This window comes from Hyperoodon ampullatus, assembly GCF_949752795.1.
Source record: "Hyperoodon ampullatus genome assembly, chromosome: 7".
In the NCBI taxonomy this organism is placed as follows: Eukaryota; Metazoa; Chordata; class Mammalia; order Artiodactyla; family Ziphiidae; genus Hyperoodon; species Hyperoodon ampullatus.
The window spans coordinates 80,086,315-80,109,888 of NC_136920.1; the positions used below are offsets into that span (position 1 = coordinate 80,086,315).

Consider the following 23,574-nt stretch of genomic DNA (forward strand, 5'->3'; position numbering starts at 1 on the left):
TTCTGTCCTGCTGCCCTGGTTGAGGAAGGAAGCGATTGGGCCTGAGAAGGGAGATGACTTGTCCTAGATCCTCACCGGGTGTGCACGTGGGGTCGCTCACAGGACTCCAAACTCCTAGGGCAGGTGTTCTGTCCACTTAAAGTCAGTTTTAATAAAAGATGTTTTTGAGCGTCGCACTTAAGTTTGTAAAGTTTGTACAAATCATTGCAAGACTGAAACGCACCTGAGTGTGTCCCTTTATTCTGGGTATCCTGTGGATTTTCTGATCTAAGTTGTTAACAGACTGAGAAGAGGTAAACTATAAGCGTTTTTAAATTTCATATTTAATGACGGAGGTTTATTTTAATAGGATTCAATGTACACTCGCTACGGAAAAAGAGAGTATCCCCTCAGGTACCACAGTCACGTGGGAGTCACAGACCTGAGGGTGGTTGCTCCCTCCTTATTCTCACAGGCCCTTCTGAAGGTGAAAGGATGGGTCTCCCACAGGTGTCTCTTGTGGAGCGCGGGGCGGGTGCTCGTGCACCCCGAGCCGCTTCAGTCATAGCTTCACTGCCTGCGTTTTCCTTCTCCAGGTCCGCCTCCACTGTCACAGTCCTGCACGTTGTTCCAAGAGCAGCGGAAAATGAATCAGCCTCTGGTGAGTTTTGCTGTTTACGTATTTACCTGCTGCTGTTCTTTTGTGATAACACCTTGGGAGGCGAATAGTTAAAATGGGAAAGTAGGAGTAGGTAAAAGATGTGGTTAGACAAAGCGTAGAGGAGCAGGTCAGTACCAAGTGTTTCTGGCAAGTTCTACGTGTAGATCCCAGGATCCTCTTAGAGCCACAGTACAAGCCTCGTGTTCTTGACATTTGTGGCAAAACACCATCCCTTGCTCGACTTATATGGTCCTGCCAAATCACTTTTGTTCTCGAGCGTTAAAAGGTTTCCTTGAGGATCCCGCTGTAGGCCGCGAGCCTTCCTGAGAGACAGCCCCTAACGTATTACATTGGTGCCTTCCTTGTGCTTCCTGTAAGCCGAGAGCGTGCTGTCCAGGGAGCACTCAGTGCATATAACTTGTCTGTTCAGTAGAACACCGTTGTCACATAGGTACATTGTTTTCAGTGCTCAGTCGAGGGATGCAATGAGGATCATCTGGAAGAACAGCCTTGTCACCCTTGCAGTAAATTTCGCTCTTTGTCTCTTACAATCTCAGAGGGTCGCGTTACACACCATGCAGTGAGGTCTCTGGCAAAGATTCTTGTTTCCCAGCTGAATTGTATCGTGCAGCCTGCGGTCTTGGTTCTGCCCCTCCACGGAACCTGATCCGGTTGAGGTGACCTGGCATCCAGCATACAAAGCAGTGGAGATTTGCCAGTCGTCACCTCAGACCACTGTCGCCTTGTCATCTGCAGAGTCTGCTCTGTTGGTTTCTGTGACAGATCTCTCCTTGCTGTCTTCCTGACTGATTCTTTCTTGCGCCCTCTTTGTGTGTTGTCTTTTCACCCTTGGTTCATGACTCTTCAACCCGTCTGATCTCACCCTCTGGTGCTTTTCACCTCCAACTCTGTCAGTTCTCCCACCTGGACCAGATAGATGCCTCTGTCCGGCCACTTGCCAGCATCTCTATGGAGTTTGTCCACAGGGCACCTCGGATTACTAGATCCAGTAGATCCAGAAATGATTATTTACAGCTCCCCTGCCCCTTGCCTTGTCCTGTTGTCCCTGGCGGCTCATCGTTGCATCATCCAGCCTGTCACCAGCCCAGAAAAATGAGTTCATTCTAAAGTCCTTCTCCATCCTCTGTTACCACGTTGTAGTGTGAGGCTTGTTAATGTCGTATTCTAAATGGTTTTTATTCGTTCTCCTTCATCCCATACTTGCTACCATTAAAACAGCTTATCTGTTCATTTTTGTAGTTACAGAAACTTTTTTTCTGTGCCGCTACCTCTTTCATCCAGCAGCTCAAGTGTATTCTCCACGCTGAGTATTTCTCCTAAAATATTAATCACAGCATTTTGTCTGCAAGTGGGAAGCACTTTAGAGGTTTCCTGGGTGACTGGACAAACAAGGTTGCCATTCTGTGGAGCCATTAACCATCGAGCCCAGCACTGGGGGGAGGTCGTACCTCGCCGATGATGCGTTTGGATGGATCTGTGGGGTAAAATCCTGATGGGAGAGGCTTAGGAGAGAGGAGTGGGAGAACTGGGTTTGTTCTGGTCCCAACTTTTTCAAGACATTTTGCTGTGACGGGGAAAATAGAAACTGGACAGTAGCTGGGGTAGGAGCTGAGGTCCGGGGAGGATGTTGTGTTGTGTTGTGTTGTGTTGTGATGGGAGAAATAACAGTGGGAATGATCCAGTAGATGCGTGTGGGGGAGGGGAGAGCTGCTGCCCGTGGTCCTGGAGTGGGAAGGGGATGGCTGAGCAGGGTTGCAGGTGGGGAAGCCCTCCGATGGCTTCTCTGTTCTCAGGGAAGCAGCTCCTCAGCTGAGGGTGAGGGTGAGGTTGGGGGTTTGAGGGGAGAGCAGAGCTCTGGGGCCCAGCTCCATTGTGACCATCAGCACACACAGTCCAGCCAGCTGGGAAGACTGTACTTGCCTTCTCTGCCTGAAAAGCCATCTCCTTTCTTAAATGTGGGAGTAATTACTCTTTGGGGAGCCTATGTGATTACATGGGTGCTTCTCAGCTCAAAACGAATTGAGTGCCAGTTCTGGCCTCGGACATTTTCTGCTCTGCTGATGGAAGGGTCCCCAGAGGAAGTGTGCTGCTTGCCTGGCTCTTGGCCTCGAGGACCCTTCACACCATCTAGTGTTCTGTCTTTTATCTTTGACATAAACATCAAATGTCTTCAGGTTGTGCATGTGATCTTAAGAAGCAATTCCCTGCTTCCAGGAGCTTCTGTTATCCTCGGGAAAGGCACTTCACAGACGTAATTACAGGAGAGGACGGGAATCCTGCCCGTCGATACGTAGGGAACTCCAGAGTGCTGACAAAGCAGAGCCTGCTTTTATTTATTTATTTATTTATTCATTTAAATTTTTTATTTGTTTACTATTTAACTTATTCAGTTTTGGCTGCATTGGGTCTCTGTTGCTGCGCGCGGGCTTTGTTCTCTAGTTGCGGGGAGCGGGCGCTACTCTTCGTGGCAGTGCGCGGGCTTCTCATTGCGGTGGCTTCTCTTATTGCGGAGCACGGCTTCTAGGCATGCGGGCTTCAGTAGTTGTGGGTCCCGGGCTCAGTAGTTGTGGTGCGCAGGCTCTAGAGCGCAGGCTCAGTAGTTGTGGCGCACGAGCTTAGTTGCTCCGCAGCACGTGGGATCTTCCCGGACCAGGGTTCCAACCCGTGTGCCCACCATTGGCAGGCGGATTCTTAACCAGTGTGCCACCAGGGAAGTCCGCGAGCCTGGTTTTAAATGCATTGTCAGAGCACGTGGCTCAGTGACTCGGGGAAGGGGGACGGCCCTGAAGTGACCAGGACTTGGGTAGCTGCAGAGGTTGGCGAGGCTCTCAGAGCAGCGTGAGGTGGACTGGATGAGGCTCCTGAGGTGCTGGTAAGGACCTCCCTCCTTAGGATGTGGGCCTCCCGTCAGGAAGAGCGGGACGTGAAGGCAGGCAGACCCTGAGGTTGACTGAAGAGCCTCCCCTCTGTGCTGGTTTTGGTTTCTTCCTGTGGAGAAACTGAAACCTTGTAATTGGGACAGTGAGTCATCTGATCAAAAGATGTCATGTGTAGAGACTGTGGACGGCATGAAACGCGGGGTGGGGTGCGGTGGGTCAAGTCAGGGGGACTCTGGGCTCCAGCGCGATGCCCGACAGGAAGGGGCGAGGCCGCGGCGTGTTCCCGCTCATCCTAGGCCCCGGTAAGCAGTATGGACGTTCCCTTGGGGTTTTTCTGAATCGTGAATGAGGTTGAGAGTATTTTCACGTGCTTAGAAGCTGTTTCTTCTTTTTAATTGGTAGACAGTCTTTAGAGCAGTTTTAGGGTTACAGGAGAATCAGAATCGAGCAGACAGCACTTTCCTATACCCGTCCCTCTGGGTTCCCTCCCTTGGTAACATCTCTGGCCTGTGTGGCGCGTCATCTCAGTGATGGATCAGCATTGACACCTAATTCTCCCCTGGAGTCTGTAGTTTATATTAAGGCTCACTCTCTGTGTCCTACTGTTCAGGTTTGGACAGGTGTGATGACCTGCAGCCACCACTGCAGTGCCACCCAGAAGCATTTCACTGCCCTAAACATCCCTGGGGGCCACCTTCCCTACCAGTGCCCTACCAGAACATCCTACCAGTGCCCCCAAGCCCCTGACAGCTGCTGGTCTTGTTACTGTCTGTGTTTTTTTTGCCCTTTCGAGAATGTCACGTAGTTGGAGTCCTTCATTCTGTGGTCTTTTCAGACTGGTGTCTTTCTGTTTTTATATGAAGGGCCTGTTCATGTCCACTGCCCGTCTTCCTGCCCCAATACTGTCTTGTTTTGTTTTGTTTTGTTCTGTTTTATTTTCCTTGTCTTATTGGCTTTCAGAGTCGTCTTAAATGTTTCTACATTTTTCCAGTTGGGGTCCTGTTAGTAAACATTGTTTTCCAAGGTTTATTGTCATTTTCCTGTATTTTCCAGCATTGCTATATAATTCATTACTTTTTTTTACTCTGAGAGGTTGAATACCATGCATTTCAAAAGCTTCTCAAAATCAGCCCATTTGTGTGGATAAGATTCCTAGTTGAAGAGCACCCTCCTTGGTCAGTACTGGGGTGCAGCTTCTTTGTGGGGGGGAGGAATGCATCGGTCTCGTGGTTCCCTTTCTGTTGGGTCTCAGTTCCCCTTTCTGGTTCTGGGCACTGCATCAGCCACTCTCCTGGGATAGGCCAGGCAGGTGGGGTCCTCACTTCCTGGCTCCAGAAGTTGTGTGTGTCTGAGAACACATTTGTTTTTCCCTGAGGAGCAAGAGGACTCTTTTGGTTGGGGAGCGGCGTCCTAGGACTGTGGCCGTTGGGCCCCCACTGTTCTGTGTCATTTGGGCCCCAGCCATGCGTGGGAGGTCTCTGACACAGGGACGCAGCTGTTAAAGTCCTCTTGGGGTTGTGTCATTTACAATCCTCTGAGGAATACTCCTTTTCTTTAATGAAATTCCAGTGCTTAAGCTTTCTAGCCACTCATGAAAGGAATCTCAGAAAGGAAAGGAGACTGGTCCTCTCTGCCCCCAAGCAGGGGAGTGAGCCGACACTGTTAACCTAACACTGAGAAAGTGGCTTGTGGGAAATGTGTAACCAGTTCTGAGTTCTGTGATTACAAGGCTGTCTGTGGAATCTTACTGTACCAAGGGGTCTTTTAAGACACATACATCATGGGTTGTTCCCTTGTGTTTTGAAACTAACCTAAAACCCCTAAATATTTGCAGTTCTGATTGCTTTCTTAATTTGTTATCCAGGTTTCCCGAAATCCATTTTCTTAAAGTTTAAAGTGCGAGAAGAGTGCAATTTTCTCATCTTCCCTTTACATAAAAGTGAATGTGGTCAAGCCGCTTAACCCATCACCAAATAGAAAATCATCTGGAACGTTCACATTAATGCTCTTTTCAAGCAGGAACAGTGCGTATATTTTTATGCCCATTACCAGTGAAAACTATAATGTTTTCTTATTGTGCTGTTTTTTTCGCATCAGGCAAAATGACAAGCAATTAGAAAAGCCCCACAAATCACACATTTTGTGAAATTACAAATGCAAAACCGGAAAGTAGAATAAGGTGCGTGTGATTCTACTTAGGCATTAAAATTAGAGTAGTTCATGGTCTGATCCCTCACTCTCTTGCATTTGGTAGTAACTTTCAGTGTGTGAACGAGTGGGCCCCCAGTCTTCATCCGGGCAGCCACAGATGTGACCAGTGACACCTGAATGGAATATGCGCAGAGCTTCTGGAAGACTTGCTGTCGATTTCTGAGACAGGCTTCTCGAGGCTGAGCCGAGGCAGTTCTGCACAGACGCTCGTCTGCCTTGGGCGGCAACCAGCTCTTTCCCCCGGCCCCCCTCATCCCCCCACCTCGTGTGTCCTGTCAGCAGCTGGGCACCCTCAGCCTTCCCAGGCCAGCAAAGCCTGGGTCCCGGACATCTCTGCATCTGGAGCTGGGGGTCAGGTGACCTGGCATCTCAGGGGACCTTGCTGACAGGACCCATCCTGCCTCTTCGATTGTTCCACATAAAGAACTTTGATTTGCAGTCAATGTCAGGAGTGTGTTGCCATCTGAAACGGCCTCTGAGCTTGGCATGGTCTTTTCCTTAACCTCCTCCACACCATTCCTTAGTTACACTGTGGCACGTGGGGTCTCAGTGTCCTGACCAGGGATTGAACCCAGGTACCCTGCATTGTAAGGCAGATTCTTTAACCCTGGACCACCAGGGAAGTCCCTACCCTTATGTTTTAACAGTTTTGGAGGTCTTCACAGAGATCTTGGATGGATTCACCTAACATCACCAGGTAAACTTCGTTTCAAAAGTGGTGCACCTCATTCCTCAAAACTTTTAAAGTAGAACTATTATAAAATCCAGAAATTCCACTTCTGTGTATTTTTTCGGAAGAAAACAAAAACGCTAGTTCAAAAAGACACATGCACCCCTCTGTTCATTGAGCATTATTTATAATAGCCAGTGTATAGCAGCAACCTAAGTGTCCATCCATAGATGAATGGATAAAGAAGATGTGTCATATATACATATATATTTATATGTATACGTATATATATATATACATATATATATGTATATGTATATGTATATAACTGTACACACACACACATAATGGACTATTAGCCAGAAAAAAAGAAAAGAAGAAGAAGAATGAGGGGCTTCCCTGTGGATGCAGTGGTTAAGAATCCGCCTGCCAGTGCAGGGGAAATGGGTTCAAGCCCTGGTCCGGGAAGATCCCACATGCCACGGAGCAGCTAAGCCCGTGTGCCACAACTATTGAGCCGTGCTCTAGAGCCTGTGAGCCACAACTACTGAACCCGTGTACCACAGCTACTGAAGCCCGCTCACCTAGAGCCCATGCTCTGCAACAAGCTAAGCCACCGCAATTAGAAGCCCATGCACCGCAAGGAAGAGAAATCCCCGCTCGCCGCAACTAGAAAAGAGGCTGCATGCAGCAACAAAAACCCAATGCAGCCAAAAGTAAAATAAATAAATTTTTGAAAATTAAAAAAAAATGAAATCTTGCCATTTTGTGGCAACGTGGATGGAGCTAGAGTGTATTATGCTAAGTGCAATATGTCAGACAGAGAAAGACAAATACCGTATGATCTCATTTGTATGTGGACTCTAAAAAACAAAACAAATGAACTAATGTCACTAAACAGAAACAGACTCATAGATACAGAGAACAAACAGGTGGTTGCCAGAAGAGGGTAGGTGGATGAGTGAAATAGGTGAGGGAGATTAAGAGGAACAGATAAGCAGTTAGAAAATAAATGAGTCATGGGAATGAACTATACAGCATGGGCAATACAGTCAGTAGCATTATAACTTTGTACGGTGACGGATGGTAACTAGACCGTAACTAGAGTTAATCTTGGTGATCATTTTCTAATGTACAGAAATACTGATATTATGCACCTGGAACTAACATAGTGTTGTAGGTCAGTTACACTTGAATTAAACTTTTTAAATTCAAACGAAAACAATAGTGTGCCTCGTTAACTAGAGATGCTTAGTCATACAGCAGTTCTCTAGAACGTATTCATCCTGTGTAACTGTAACTGTATACCCGTTGAACAACTCCCCATTCTCTCCTCCCCCACCCCTGACAATTTGTGGGTGACTCTTTTAGATACCTCACCTCATGTAAGTGGAAACACACAGTTTTGTCCTTCTGTGACTGACTTATTTCACCTATCATAATGTGTTCTGTTTATATCCCCGTTGTCACAACTGGTAGGATTTCCTTCTAATAGGAAAGTCTGCATAATATCCTATGTATATACCCCATTTTCTTTATCCATTTCTCTGTGGATGAAAATTTGCATTTTTTTCGTATCTTGGCTCTGGTGAACAATGCTGTAATGACTATAGAGGTGCATGTATCTCTTCTAGATACTGATTTCCTTTTCTTTGAATATACAGGCTATATTATATTGTATTATATTCTATTACATTATATTCTATTATAATTATTGTGCTTCCCGGACCTTGTGTTTTTCACAAATTGAAGGTTTGCGGCAACTCTTTGTTGAGCAAGTCTGGTGGCACTGTATTTCCAACAGTAGTTGCTCACTTCCTGTCTTTGTGTCATATTTTAGTAATTCTCACACTATTTCAAACCCTCCATCAGCAAAAAGGTTACTACTCGCCGAAGGCTCAGATGATGGTTAGCATTTTTTAGCAGTAAAGTATTTTTAATTTTCTTTTTGTTTCGGCTGTGCTGCACACCACATCACGTGGGATCTCAGTTCCCCGACCAGGGATCAAACCTGCGCCCCCTGTAGGAAGGCGGATTCTTAACCACTGGACCACCAGGGAAGTCCCTAAAGTATTTTTTTTAACATCTTTATTGGAGTAGAATTGCTTTACAGCGTTGTGTTACTTTCTGCTGTATAACAAAGTGAATCAGTTGTATGTATACCTGTATCCCCATATCCCCTCCATCTTGCGTCTCCCTCCCACCCTCCCTTTCCCACCCCTCTAGGTGGACACAAAGCACTGAGCTGATCTCCCTGTGCTATGCCGCTGCTTCCCACTAGCTATCGGTTTTACATTTGGTAGTGTATATGTGTCCATGCCACTGTCTCTCTTCGTCCCAGCTTACCCTTCCCCCTCCCCGTGTCCTCAAGTGAATTCTCTATGTCTGCGTCTTTATTCCTGTCCTGCCACTAGGTTCATCAGAACCACTTTTTTTCCCCTTTGGTTTCCATCTCGCTTCGTCCCAGCTTACCCTTCCCCCTCCCCGTGTCCTCAAGTGCATCCTCTACGTCTGCATCTTTATCCCTGTCCTGCCACTAGGTTCATTACAACCACTTTTTTTCCTTTGGATTCCATAAATATGTGTCAGCATACGGTATTTGTTTATCTCTTTCTGAGTTACTTCACTCTGTTTCACAGACTCTAGGTCCATCCACCTCACTACAAATAGTTCAATTCCGTTTGTTTTTATGGCTCAGTCAAATTCCATGGTATATATGTGCCCCATCTTCTTTATCCATTCATCTGTCAGTGGACGCTTAAGTTGCTTCCATGTCCTGGCTATTGTAAATAGTGCTGCAGTGAACATTGTGGTACGTGTCTCTTTTTGAATTATGGACTTCTCAGCGTATATGCCCAGGAGTGGCATTGCTGGATCATATGGTAGTTCTATTGTTAGTTGGGTTTTTTTTGTATAAATTTATGTATTTTTATCTATTCATTATTTTTGGCTGTGTTGGGTCTTTGTTGCTGTACGCGGGCTTTCTCTAATTGCAGCGAGCAGGTGCTTCAGTGTTGTGGTGCGCGGGCTTCTCATTGCGGTGGCTTCTCTCGTTGTGGAGCGCGGGCTCTAGGCATGCGGGCTCAGTGGGTGTGTCTCGCGGGCTCTAGAGTGCAGACTCAGTAGTTGTGGCACACGGGCTTAGCTGCCCTGCGGCATGTGGGATCTTCCCGGACCAGGGCTCGAACCCATGTCCCATGCATTGGGAGGAGGATTGTTAAACACTGCACCACCAGGGAAGCCCTATTTTCAGTTTTTTAAGGAACCTCCATACTGTTCTCCGTAGTGGCTGTATCAATGTACATTCCCACCAACAGTGCAGGGGGAGGGTTCCCTTTTCTCCACACCCTCTCCAGCATTTATTGTTTGTAGATTTTTTGGTGATGGCCATGGTGAGTGGTGTGAGCTGATACCTCACCGTAGTTGTGATTTGCCTTTCTCTAATGGTTAGTGTCGTTGAGCATCCTTTCATGTGTTTGTTGGCAATCTTATATCTTCTTTGGAGAAATGTCCATTTAGGTCTTGTGTCCACTTTTGGATTGAGTTGTTTGTTTTTTTGATATTGAGCTGAGTGAGCCGCTTGTATATTTTGGAGATTAATCCTTTGTCAGTTGCTTCATTTACAACTATTTTCTCCCACTCTGAGAGTTGTTTTTTTGTCTTGTTTATGGTTTCCTTTCCTGTGGAAAAGCTTTGAAGTTTGAATAGGTCCCATTTGTTTATTTTTGTTTTTATTTCCATTTCTCTAGGAGGTGGGTCCAAAAGGATCTTGCTGTGATTTATGTCATAGAGTGTTCTGCCTGTGTTTTCCTCTATGAGTTAGACAGTGTCTGGCCTTACCTTTAGGTCTTCAATCCATTTTGAGTTTATTTTTGTGTTATGGTGTTAGGTAGTGTTCTCATTTCATTCTTTTACAGGTAGCTGTCCAGTTTTCCCAGCGCCACTTATTGAAGAGGCTGTCTTTTCTCCATTGTATATTCTTGCCTCCTTCATCAAAGATAAGGTGACCATATGTGCGTGGGCTTATCTCTGGGCTTTCGATCCTGTTCCATTTATCTATATTTCTCTTCCCCAAAGTATATTTCAATAAAGGTATGTACATTGTTTGTTTAGACACAAGGCTGTCGCACACTTAACAGACTACAGTATAGTGTAAACAGAAGCTTTTCATGCACGGGTACACCAGAAATTTCATGTGACTCGCTTTATGGCGGTATTGGCTTCATTGCAGTGTTCTGGAACTGAAGCTGCAGTGTCTCTGAGCTGGGCCTGTATACCCAGAAGTGGGATTGCTGGATCATATGGAAATTTTATTTAAAAGATTTTGAGAAAACTCCATACTGTTTTCCACAGTGCCTGCACAATGTTACATTCCTGCGTACAATATGCAAGGGTTACGATTTCTCTACCACCTTGACAGCTCTTATCTTTAAAAAAAAATAAAAAATTGTAGGCATTCTAACAGATGTGAGGTAGTATCTCCTGATGATTTTGATTTGCATTTCCCAGATGATTAGTGACGTTGAGCACCTTTTCATGTACCTGGTGCCGTGTTACGTCTTTCTAACACACATACACACACACAGAGGGATAGAAGGAATCTTTTGGAAGTGATGAGTATATTACCGTGATGGTGGTGATGGTATCACAGGTGTGTGCATATGTCCAAACTCATCAAGTTATATACATCAAACATGGGCTAGATTTTGTATATCAGTTCTACGTAAATAAAGCTGTAAAAGCCCAGCAACAAGTGGTGTATTTCATGAGGCAGTGAAGCCCAGGTACATCTTGTCTCCTCTCCCAGGGGTGAACCCAAGCAGCCTTTGAACTTGGCTCACTTTCTGTTTCTTTAGTTTCCCCTTCTATTACTTTTGTGTTTCTCCTTTGTTTTCAGATTCCAGCTAAGTGGTTCCCCATTTGTTGCAGCAGTGATTCTGAGTTTGGCTTTGTCGTTTGAAGACTTGATGGTCTCTAAAGGGATTAAGTTTCTACAGAACTAATCTCAGTTAGGTGAGAGGTAACAGAGGATCTAGTTTGTTAGTCTTTTCTTAGTCTTTTCTGTTTGTCTATTTGTCTACTTTGACAAGCTCAAATCAATTAAGAATCTCTTGCCCAATGGGATGAGAACGGCTCTTTAATATCTAGACTGGTGAGTGTTTATTCCTGACCCAAGTCTAAGACTTAAAACTGCAGGTAAAAGTTCCATTTCTCTGTATGTCTGTGTGTCTGTAATTCAAAAAGGTCTTTACCTCTGACAGTGCGAGTATGTAATGTTTTCCTACTTCTGGATGTATTAAAGTAGATTGTAGAGTCTGTTAAATTAAAGGGTTTCTGTCCTGATTGGCTTACAAAGATACAAATGTGCTTATAAAAATTATATATCCCTAAAATTCTCAGAGAGAAAGGAATTAGAACTTCTAATACTTTAAATGTGCTAGAAAAATATTCTTATTGAAATCAAGTCAGGGAATTCCCCAGCGGTCCAGTGGTTAGGACTCGGTGCTTTCACTGCCAGGGTCCAGGTCCAGTCCCTGGTCAGGAACCTAAGATCCAGCAAGCCCCTCGGTGCAGCCAAAAAAAAAAATCAACTCAGAAATTTAAAGACTTCAAGTTTACATAATTTAGGTAAATCTTTGACACATGAAGCTAGTTTAATATTTTTGGTTTCATAAAAAGTTATTCGTATCTTATTTATCAGTATTAGGCATACATTTAAAACAATTCTGCTTGGGTGTGTTCTTCCTAAATTCATATAGGTGTGCCCATCAAATAAGCTCATATTACTTCTACTTAATGTTTAAGGTTATGAAAAATGTAAGTTTGTGTTTAACCACATTTAGTTTTTATTCTGACAAACTTTCTTTCAACAGTAACTATGTTTTCTACTGTGTTAGCTTGTCGATAAATTCCAAGATCTTCAGTTTCCGTAAACCCTTGAACTGCTACTAAATTGTGTTACTTACTGGCTAATCATTGGATACCGAGGTCATTTCTAAGCAAGACAGAAACCTGAGGCATTGATTACTAAGCATAATCTCAAGTTATATGCTCTTGCTGCATATGTTTACTTGTTACCTAGAGGCTCTGTCTGTGGGTGTGTTAATGAATGTGTTTGTCTCTGCCACTTGAATAAGTTGTGTAAGGGATGTTTGTGGCTGTGTAAAGTTGTGTTATGTGTGTTCATGAGCTCTGCTAGCCTGAAATGCTGATGTGTGATGGGCAGTTGTCAATCATTCACTCCTAGTTTTCTTTGTGAAATGGAAGTAACTTTGGTTCAAAGTTAGTATTAATATAGTATGAATGAGACTTGACCCATAGTGATGTTATCGGCTGGAACAGAACTCAGGTTCAGCTGCTCATCGCTCAGAAGTCAGTGTTCCAGAGACAAGGGTTGGTGGAAGAAGAAAGATGCTTTATTCAGGAAGCTGGCAACCTGGGAAGATGGTGGGCTAGTGTCCCCAATACCATCTCCCAGTTGCCAATGAGAGGGAAAAGGGGTTGATAGGGAAAAGACGGGAAGTCTCTGGGCTGTGCCGGTGGGGGCTCCATGCAGAGTAGCACAGTCAGCTCTGACCATCATCTTGAAATTGGTCATGCAGCGGTGTGGTCAGTGTCATGTTGATTGTTTCAGGCACAGTTAATCTTCAATTCCAGTGTTGGTTTGTTCCCATTTCCTTGAGGCCAGTTCCTGGAATTGTGTAAGCCATTGGTTCAGGTCTGCTCAAGATGGAGCAGCTTGTGTCATAGCTCCAGTCTGGTCATCATACAGTTAGCTTTCTCCTCTTGTAGTGGTTTTAGTATCTGCAAAACAAGTTAGGAGTATGTGTCTGACACTGTTACTTATGTCCTTCGGGAGGAAGTAAAGATTCTGTGACTGCTGTTGTCCTAATCAGTAACTGCTTGAACCTGTTCTTTGGTGACTCAGGGGAGGCCTGGGAGACTGCAGCTATTTTACAAACAAGAGGCAGGGGACATGGAAGGGCCCTGCATGGTCCTGCTTGGTTCCAGCAACCGAGAGGTACAACTTTGTATGCAAGATAATGCGATGTAGTTTTGTTTATTAACAGGAACAAAAATAGTTTGGTCCTAAAGTAAAATGACTGATTGTTCCAGCACCAGAAAGAGGATAGTGAAGGACACAACCTGAATGAGTATAGAAAGTTGTAGGAGACGGGTAGAAAGGGAATTTTATTTTCTGAGCCGAAGGCAGCTCAGTTTTGATGTTTATTCCAGAGATTTTCAAAAAAGAGCTTATGGTTCTCTTAGTAGCAAATATTATATTGATGCAAAGCTGGAGTTTGGTTTTCTCTCTGTACAAATGATAAATTTTTTTCATGGAGTATTGGTCTCTTTAATAAGTGGTTGGAAAAGTTGTTCTCTAAATCTGCCTAAACAGCAGAGATTCTGTATCTCACTGGAAGAGGTTTCTGCACCTAGTCCTGAATTCATCCGGCCTTATAATTTTTTTGAAAATAAATGCACAGGGACTTCCCTGGTGGCTCCTTGGTTAAGAATCCGCCCGCCAGTGCAGGGCACACTGGTTCAAGCCCTGGTCCGGGAAGATCCCACGTGCTTTTAGAAACTAGAGCACGGAAAGACTAAGGTCATGTGAAATTTGAAACGCTAAATATTGTCATAGTGTTAAGCAGTTTGAAGATTGTTGGAAGAAATTATTTGTCATTCATTCAAGCAATAAACATTTGATGAATACTTGCAAGACATAAAAAACCTCTAGAGCCCGTGAGCCACAACTACTGGAATCGACGTGCCTAGATCCCATGCTCCGGAACAAGAGAAGCCACCGCATGGAGACGCCGACGCACCGCAATGAAGAGTCGCCCCCGCTCCACTGCAACTAGAGAAAGCCCACGTGCAACAACGAAGACCCAACGCAGACAAAAATAAATAAATATATAAATGAATGTATTGGGGGAAAAAAAGAAAGAAAGTAAATGCACAACAAAATTTCTGCATTTCTGAGAAAGTTAAGCTTCCTTAAAACTGTGTTCCTTTTGGTCTGGTTGTTTTTTTTTTAAAGTCTACTGTCAGGAACTCCCTGGCACTTCAGCGGTTAGGATTCTGCGCTTCCACTGCTAGAGGCCTGTTTTCGATCCCTGATCAGGGAACTAAGATCCTGCAAGCTGCGTGGCGAGGCCGAAAAAACAGCCAAGACAAAATAATCATCTCTTGGCTGTTAAACAAAGTCAAGGACCTTTAGTTCCTCCTCAAGGGCTATTGGGTAATATTCTGAGCCACGTCCTTGGAGCTGTTTGGCAGAGACTGAAACCCCCAGCAGGTGGAAGAAGTTAACTGCATGTTGCCCACAAGCACGTAGACCCCAGACCAGTTGGAACCAGAAGGCTGATGATGTTGAGTCCCCGTTACCTCACCACTGGCCAATCAGAAGAATGACCGTGAGCTGATCACGCACCCTGTAACCCTCTCTTCAACATGTAGCCCCTTTCTCTTTTCCCTGTATAGTCCTCAAGCAAAACTTCAGGAGGGGAGAGTTGGTTCTTCGGGACATGAGTCCACCTCTCTTCTGGACTGCCGGCTTCCTCAATAAAGCTATCTTTCCTTTTACCCAAGAGTTGTCTCTCAGTATTGGAGTCCTGAATGATGCAAGACCTGCCTCATCTTCTGTAGTTTTCTCTACATGAAAAATAATTGAGGACTATTTTTCAGAGTTAAGAAATGTGGTTGGATAATCACAACGCCATTAAGCAACACCTCGTTGGACAGCAAAGAGGCGAAGCCGACTGGTAATGACCACTCACATCCTGACTGTGAGAAGACTTTCATCTTTATTGTAGTTCTCCAAAAGCTGCATCGCACGGTACTCTTGAACAATCTAAAATAACATACCAACATGCTGAGGCAAGTTAAAAAATTACGACTGAATTCCCACAATTCAATAATGAGAACTAAAAAAATACAAATTTATGCTTACAAGAATTGAGAGGAAATACCCACTATGCTATAAGTAGAATGGAAATATTATGTAATAGATAAAATCAACAATCTCTCTTGAAAATGTGAGTAAAATTGTATATATGTGTAAATATACAACAGCTACAGTTCTCATCACAAAAGTTTGTAGTAATAAGATGTTTCAAAATGAAGACTATTTCAAAACTATTTAAAATAAATATATAAATATAAAATATAAAAATACAATAATTTTATAGGTGACATTTTCAAAATAAGCCAGTGAAACTTAAGTCATGAGTCATGACCCTGTGGCTGTAATTATATATATATATATATATTTTTTTCTAATTATATATTTTAATGTTATTCCCTCCTATTCTGAGCCGCTACACTCCACCTTCAAATGCTTCTAGACTGGGGCAAACAAGTGTATAAAAAATGGGACCTCCAATGTTCGTCTCAGGGGAGATGGAAATGAAATGATCTGAAAATTGAGGTGGTGCCTTCCAAAAGGGTGGAATCTGAATAAACCCTGTTTTCTTATTGTCCTGCCACAGACTCCTAGAAGCACGCCCCGCTCCTAGGAGTATAACACGAAAAGTCGCCTCCGCTCATTCTAGAAGATGCTGGCTTCTTCTCGATGATCTGCACAAGAGGCTTCTCCCTTCCTTCTTTTTTTTTTTTTTTTTTTTTTTTTGTGGTATGTGGGCCTCTCACTGTTGTGGCCTTTCCCGTTGCGGAGCACAGGCTCCGGACGCGCAGGCTCAGCGGCCATAGCTCACGGGCCCAGCCGCTCCGCGGCACGTGGGATCCTCCCAGACCGGGGCACGAACCCGCGTCCCCTGCATCGGCAGGCGGACTCTCAACCTCTGCGCCACCAGGGAAGCCCCTCCCTTCCTTCTTCACGGCTGTCGTCAGTGTCTGGATTGACCTCTTGTTGAACATCCTCATCTCTCCTGGGCTCTGTGATCTGGAAGTAAGAGAAGGAGCAAGGATGTCAGATTTCAAAGTGGCAACTGTCCAGATATAAAGGTTTTCACATTCTTAGTCAATTCTAACCAGAATTGAGACTCATTTATGATTGGAGTTTTATCTCAAATTCTCCATTCTGAACCCCAGTCCTGAACCATTCATTGTTTTCAAGTGCGATTCTTGGACTTTGGTGACCCTGACTCCAAAAACTACTGAATACACCCAAGGTCAGGCCCAGTAATCTGCTTCATAGCCCAGACTCCAGGTGATTCTGCTCAGGGAGCTGGCATTTGGAGAATGCTGCTTTAGTCTTAACTCACCTTGGTCCTTTGGCACCACTTAAATTCTGAACTTGGAAGCACACTACAGACATCACTGACAAGTCAACATCGTGGACCAGGAGACCTGAGGCCGGATCCCTAACCCTAACCCTGCATCCTAATGTCTATGTTATTATTAAGTTTTCATTTATTTACTTATTTTCTTTCTTTTATTTTTGGCTGCATTGGGTCTCTGTTGCTGTGTGTGCACTTTCTCTAGTTGTGGTGAGCGAGGACTACTCTCCGTTGCTTCTCCTGACGGCTTCTCTTGTTGCGGAGCACGGGCTCTAGGCGCACAGGCTGAGTAGTTGCGACTTGCGGGCTCTAGAACGCAGGCTCAGTAGTTGTGGCTCGTGGGCTCTAGAGCGCAGGCGCAGTAGTTGTGGCGCACGGGCTTAGTTGCTCCGCGGCATGTGGGGTCTTCCCGGACCAGCGCTCAAACCTGTGTGCCCTGCATTGGCAGGCGGTTTCTTAACCACTGTGCCAACAGGGAAGTCCCTGGATCCTAATGTTTAAATAATACTCAGCCCTAAACTTGGTTAGTGTTATGTGCTGAATGTGTGTGTCCCCCAAAATTCTTATGTTGAAATCTTAAAATCTTAACCCCTAAGGTGCTGGTATTAGGAGGTGGGGTCTTTGGGAGGTTATTAGGTCATGGGGTAGAGCCCTCATGAATGAGATTATTGCCCTTGTAAAAGAGACCGTGCTGTGTTGTTTCTAAGCAACGCGGTCTGTAGTAGGGCAGGTTGAATGGACTAAGACAGCTAGTTTGCAAGGTTTAAACCAAATGTTTGCTCAATCCTCTGCCCACATCTAGAACTCTAATGTGTCAATTGTAATAAGCCATGCTGAAGATGGCATTCCTTAACCTTCAGTCGTTGTGATAAACCCCCTTGACCATAAACGTGAGGGGGAAAAGGTGAATTGTACTAGAGGAATCATTGGTCCAGAAGTGGTGAGTCAGGGGGAATAAAGAGTCACAGGTGATCTGGCCATAGGCAATTTGAAAGTAAATTTGGATGAATATAAAGCTAGTCATAGTTCATCTTTTCTTATTGAACGTGTGGGCTGTTCTATCTAATATCCTGTTTGTAGACACTTACTTTGTTGTAGATAAATGCTAGAACCCATAACCCTGAGGGATGTAAGGCCAAAAATGAATGAAAAAGAGAAACTGGAAACACAGTATATGGAAAACAATCACCATCTCGTCAAAGCTGTTATTTGGACCCAATTGCTTTGGGTGAAATAACTTCAGTGAGACCCATGCGTCTGGGACAAACTGGTTTCCCCGAGGTCTGGTGCCCACGGGCCCCGCGGTGCTGGTGTCTGTGTGTGGCTGTCAGTCCGTGGCTGGCGCAGAGTCGGCATGTGGCTGTGTGCCTGGCTGGCCCCCTTCACAGCGTGAGAGGTGATGCGGGTCCAGCAGTGGGATTCCTCCGATTTCCTCAGTAGACAACACGTCATTCCACCCGCACCTTTGCGCACGCAGACCTACCTTTGCGCAGGCCGATGACCTCAGGCCTGCGTGGTCCTGGGGCCTCTGGGGCAAGAGGGCGCGATCTCTTCCCCACACCCAGAGCTCTGGATCAAAAGCCTGGATCTGGAAAGACAAACAGCCCCTGGCAGTGAGGATGCCGCTGCCTCCCGTTGCCCCGCCTCCGGTTCTTTCTCGTCTGTCCCCAAGTCCCAAACCGAGTCCCCCATGATCCCCACCTCCACTCCGTCCCTCCCCCTCCCCGAGACCGCCACAGCCCACCCACCTGCTCGCACTCTTCCCGAGTGACCCGTGCCTTCCAGCCCATGGAACGGATGAACTGGGAACGCAGTTTGTGGAACAAGGCATGCTGGGAGCTGTTCTTTCCATAGAGGAACGAAACGATGGCCTGCTTGGGGGCCTGGTTGTTCTCTTCCATGTCGCTGGCCACATAGCTGGGGAAAGACATCAGGTCGCTGTCATCAGGACAGGAAGGGCCTCCACTTGAGGTCAGCTTCCCAGAAAAGAGGCAGGCTGAGCATCCTCACACGACCCACCCAGCCCTGCCCAGCGTCACCGGGAGCCGCCCAGTCATCAAGGAGCCACTGCCAGGCAGGACCTTCGGAAGGGTGCCTCTCACACCTTGATGATGAGGACACGATCCAAACCCCCCGTTCCCTTCAACTTGTTTTATGTGCACACACCTCTCTTCCTATGTTGTAGGTACATGTACAGTTCCTGAGGGCAGGAGCTGATCTGATCTGTTTCTGCATTCATCCCTCTCCTAGCAACTGACACATTTAGGGCTTGGTTCATATTGATGCATGAATTCAACAGCCTTTTGTGAATCTCTGTTCCCACCACCTCATATTCCCCAGCATGTAGGGTGTACTTTATAAGGTTTGTTAGATGAATGAATGAATGAATGAATGAACATTTTATCTCATGGCCAAATGCAATACTGATTACCTGGAAGTCTCACAATAACAAACATTTGCCCAATGAAAAGAATTGTGCTGAGTGTTTTGGGAATGCATTGACATTTTGACGAGACCTGCCTTCCACATGGTGTCTAGTCTAGTGGGACCGGGGAAGGGGAAGGGGGGAGATAAGAAATGACTAAAATGCAAAGCATCACATTATAATACAATTTGAACTAAAGTGCCTCTGGGATGCAGAAGTTAGGGAGATCGGGCATCGTGAAGGTTTTGGTGTTTGAACCCACTTTAAGGATAGGGTCGTTTTCTTCAGATAAATGTATGGCAAAGATACCTGGATAGAAAGCTCAATAGAAACTTAGAGGGCAGGGTATTTGGAAGGAGCAGTGAAACAGAGGAATAAAGTATCAGGACGGTGTGCTGGAGATTGCAGAGAGAGTTAAATCCCAGCGCAGAACTCTGGCCTTGATGTGGCATGTCATTAGCCAATGAAATCGTGTGAAGCGGTCAGACCTGTGTTTTGGAAGGATGTTCAGGCAAATAGAGCCAACTGACTTGGGAGACTTGGAAGAAACATCAGTGGGGAGCATTTGACACCAAATCCGCGCTATGTGATATGGGCCCCGATTGTGGCATTTGTCGTGGGAACGCAGAAACGGAAGATAATCACACTTGGTGCTGATGTGGGAAGACCCGAGACCGGAGAATTCGAACCGGAAACGTCTCAAGTCTGTTACTCGGGGGCAGGATGGTGTCAGTTCTTTCTTCCTCTCCTCTTAGGAAAGTTTTGCGTTTTGCTTTGTTTCTTTCAGTGTTTTAATTGACATGAGGGTAGTTTGTTTTGACAATGAATGCTATAAAAAACAGAACATGGTTTGAAAAAGAAACCACGGTACCGTAATCCTGTCATTTTCACACCTAGAGTCAGTACAAAGGGGTTTAAAAAAATAGATGAAAGGTCAGAGCCCCACGTCTCTCCCTCTGCCCTCCCAGGGTGTTGAATATTGATGGCGGGGATGGAGCAAGGTACTCACAGAGCTATGAAGAAATGGATTCTCTGGAATTGCCAGGGGAAGAGCCCGGCCCGGCTGACATACGCTATCACCATCGACAGGAGATACTGATGGAAAGAGGGGAAAAAACGTAGGAGAGAGGTCACATCCTGGAAGAGAAGAAAGAGTGGGAGGGAGAAGGGAGCAGGGGACGAGGAATGGGTGGTGCCACTTGGAGGAGAGACCCCCGTGTGGGGTGAGCCTGGTTATTTGGGGAAGGGGAGAGGACAGAAGGTCAGAGTTGGCGGCGCTCCAAGGATGGGAGGCTGTGGGATTGAGGGCGTGGACTTAGGGCCACGGGCACAGGACGGTGTTCGATGAACCGGAGCCAAGGCGAGTCCCCAGGAGCTGAGAGGAGAGGGGACTTAGGCAGCAACCACCAAAGGGGCACTCCTGGGGCTCAGATCCCAGAGGGGACCTCGAGGCCCCTGGAGGGAAGTGTTGACAAGGCATGAGGTTAGGAGGGGAGTGGAAACGTGGGTGTAGAAAGCACCCAGCGCGCCCACCTAGAACAGGCGCTGGAGCAGGAATCCATCTCAGTGGGTGACTTACCTTGTCAGATACTTCCAGGTTTTTGTCCCAGGCGAGGAATTTCTTAACGACGGGATCCTCTGTGAAAAAAGGGCAGATGTTGCCAGTGGGAACAGGGCTGTCGTGGGAGCATTCCAGAGCCAAGAGGGTGAACCGCGCCCCCCCTGGGGAAATGCCAAGATGTGGCCCAGGGTGAAGCTGCCGGAAAGAGGGGAGGGAAGACCATTCACTGTGGGAGGAAAGGGGGTGACTCCCCTTCTGGGGGGGCCGAGTGACAGGGAGTGATGCCCCTTCATCATGCATTCACGTACCTGCAGAGGGCATCAAGATACTCTCAGCCAGTGTCTCAATTGACAGTCATGTCAGGGGGTGAAGATGGCTTGTCAGCCCCTCCTCCCCCCACCCCGAACATGCCAGTAAGATTCAAAAGGCCAGTAAGAGCTAGAGTCTCGGGTACAGTTGAAACCAAGCGCACCTAATCCTGTATCATTTCTAAATCTAACCTAGTCTTGTATCATTTCTAAGTCTAACCTCATCCTGTATCTTTTATGTGTCCCCCGTATCCTTTATCCGTAGACAGTCCGCCAGGGACGGAGAGCGCACCAAGTAGCAGGGAATTCTTTTCCACTGGGAAAGTGTAGTCATGGGAAGTTTTGGTTTGTTTGTTTTTCAAGTATAGGATTGGAGGTTGCTGGGCAGGGCGGTGGGTCCTTACCAAGCATCCACTTGAAGACCTTGTGGTGCTCAGGCAGCACTGAAGACACCCGCTGTCGCTTCAGCTTCATCTTGAGCCCACTGAACGACTCCACGACCCAGGTGTCGGCCTCGTGGTGCTCAGGCAGCACTGAAGACACCCGCTGTCGCTTCAGCTTCATCTTGAACCCACTCAGCGACTCCACGACCCAGGTGTCGGCCTCGTGGTGCTCAGGCAGCACTGAAGACACCCGCTGTCGCTTCAGCTTCATCTTGAACCCACTCAGCGACTCCACGACCCAGGTGTCGCCCTCGTGGTGCTCAGGCAGCACTGAAGACACCCGCTGTCGCTTCAGCTTCATCTTGAGCCCACTCAGCGACTCCACGACCCAGGTGTCCTGGGCCTCAGTGGCCGTGTTGCCCTCCACCTCCACTCTGAAAGCCACTGACCTCTTCCTCTTACAGCCGGGGCGCTGAGGCGGGGGGCTGCAACCAGCCCAGGGAGCTGACAAAGGAGAAGAGACTACAGTATGATGCTCTCGTCTTGGGAATTCAGTCACTGGTGACCACCCAACCCCACCCCGGCTCCACCTCCCCCCCCGAAGCACCCCCGTGCTTTCCAGGCTCACAGACCGCTGACCTTGCCCCAAGTCATCTTTCCATCTTTCTCTGTCCATATCTACCTATCCCTCCCCTGACTCTTTTTGTCATTTGTCCAGCTTACCGTCCTCGAAACTCTTTCTCATGGTAGATAATTTCTCCCACCAGGAATAAAAAAAAAGAACCCTCCCCTTGTTTCCTCTCTCCCCTTCTCTCATCCTTGGATCTCATCTCCTAACCCTGTTTCTTGCTCCCCAGGTGTTCCGTGTCCCCAGCTCCTGTGCTCTCCTCCCTCAATCCCTGGCTTTCTGAATGTCTCCTTTCTTTCATAGGCACCTTATGCAGGTGCTCCTTCCCGACCTCTGTACCCTTTCCTCCTTACTGGTCAAATCTCTGAAATTCCTTCTCATGCCAGCTCCCTCACCTGACGGTCCTGGGCTTTCTTCATAGACAGTCAACTCCAGGGGGTACCCTGAAGAGCTGGACTGGGAATTCAGCTCCTCAGCCTGGGAAGTCGGTTGACGATTGTCCATGATGTCTCCCAGACTCTTCCCTTCCTCGAAGCCTAGACTCGGCTTTGTCCCAACTCTTCTTCTGGACTTGGGCTAAACACAAGTGGTCGTCCCTTCTCCAAGCTGCGGGGCAACTGTCAGTGGAGAGAAGCTCTGGTGAGATTCTGTTGTCTACTGCTGCCAAGCACCAAGGAGTCTGGTCCATCCAATCGGGAAGGTCGGAAGCCTCTGATGTCATCATCGGAGTTTGAAGGAAACCAGTTTGAAGGAAAACACAAGTAACTGTCAGACCTATGCGTGCACTTGTCCCAGAGATCAGGGGTAAATGGTATCTCCTGCCACTGACGCAACCTCTGCCCGTCCTCCAAAACCCCCCTCAAGGTATCCGGACCCCTCTTTTTCTTTTTGTCATAAATGGCAAAATTTTATTCTTTTTTTTTTTTCTTCATCTTTATTTTTATTTTTTTTTTTGCTTTATAACAAATTTAATCAGTTATACATATACATATGTTCCCATATCCCCTCCCTTTTGCGTCTCCCTCCCACCCTCCCTATCCCACCCCTCCAGGCGGTCACAAAGCACCGAGCTGATCTCCCTGTGCTATGCGGCTGCTTCCCACTAGCTATCTACCTTACGTTTGGTAGTGTATATATGTCCATGCCGCTCTTTCACTTTGTCACAGCTTACCCTTCCCCCTCCCCATATCCTCAAGTCCATTCTCTAGTAGGTCTGCGTCTTTATTCCTGTCTTACCCCTACGTTCTTCATGACATTTTTTTTTCTTAAATTCCATATATATGTGTCAGCATACAGTATTTGTCTTTCTCTTTCTGACTTACTTCACTCTGTATGACAGGCTCTAGGTCCATCCACCTCATTACAAATAGCTCAATTTCGTTTCTTTTTATGGCTGAGTAATATTCCATTGTATATATGTGCCACATCTTCTTTACCCATTCATCCGATGATGGACACTTAGGTTGTTTCCATCTCCGGGCTATTGTATATAGGGCTGCTATGAACATTTTGGTACATGTCTCTTTTTGAATTACGGTTTTCTCAAGGTATGTGCCCAGTAGTGGGATTGCTGGGTCATATGGTAGTTCTATTTGTAGTTTTGTAAG

The 23,574-nt window shown here is 46.3% G+C and overlaps 1 protein-coding gene and 1 long non-coding RNA gene across 2 annotated transcripts in view; one reads left to right on the forward strand and one right to left on the reverse strand.

The window, feature by feature from the left end:
• LOC307056535 overlaps positions 1-23,574 on the forward strand; it is a 110,001-nt gene that overhangs the window by 46,213 nt on the left and 40,214 nt on the right. The window contains exon 2 of the long non-coding RNA XR_013811018.1: positions 576-640. This is a non-coding gene — a long non-coding RNA (uncharacterized lncRNA). The remainder of the gene's footprint in view (positions 1-575; positions 641-23,574) is intronic.
• Positions 15,198-22,471, reverse strand: LOC307056615 (speedy protein E4-like; the record flags this gene model as incomplete). The annotated part of the gene is made up of 7 exons (XM_079709439.1): positions 15,198-15,275; positions 18,146-18,250; positions 18,411-18,579; positions 20,097-20,182; positions 20,667-20,725; positions 21,622-21,843; positions 22,363-22,471. The coding sequence occupies 7 exons, from the start codon at positions 22,469-22,471 to the stop codon at positions 15,198-15,200; spliced, it is 828 nt and encodes a 275-aa protein (XP_079565565.1).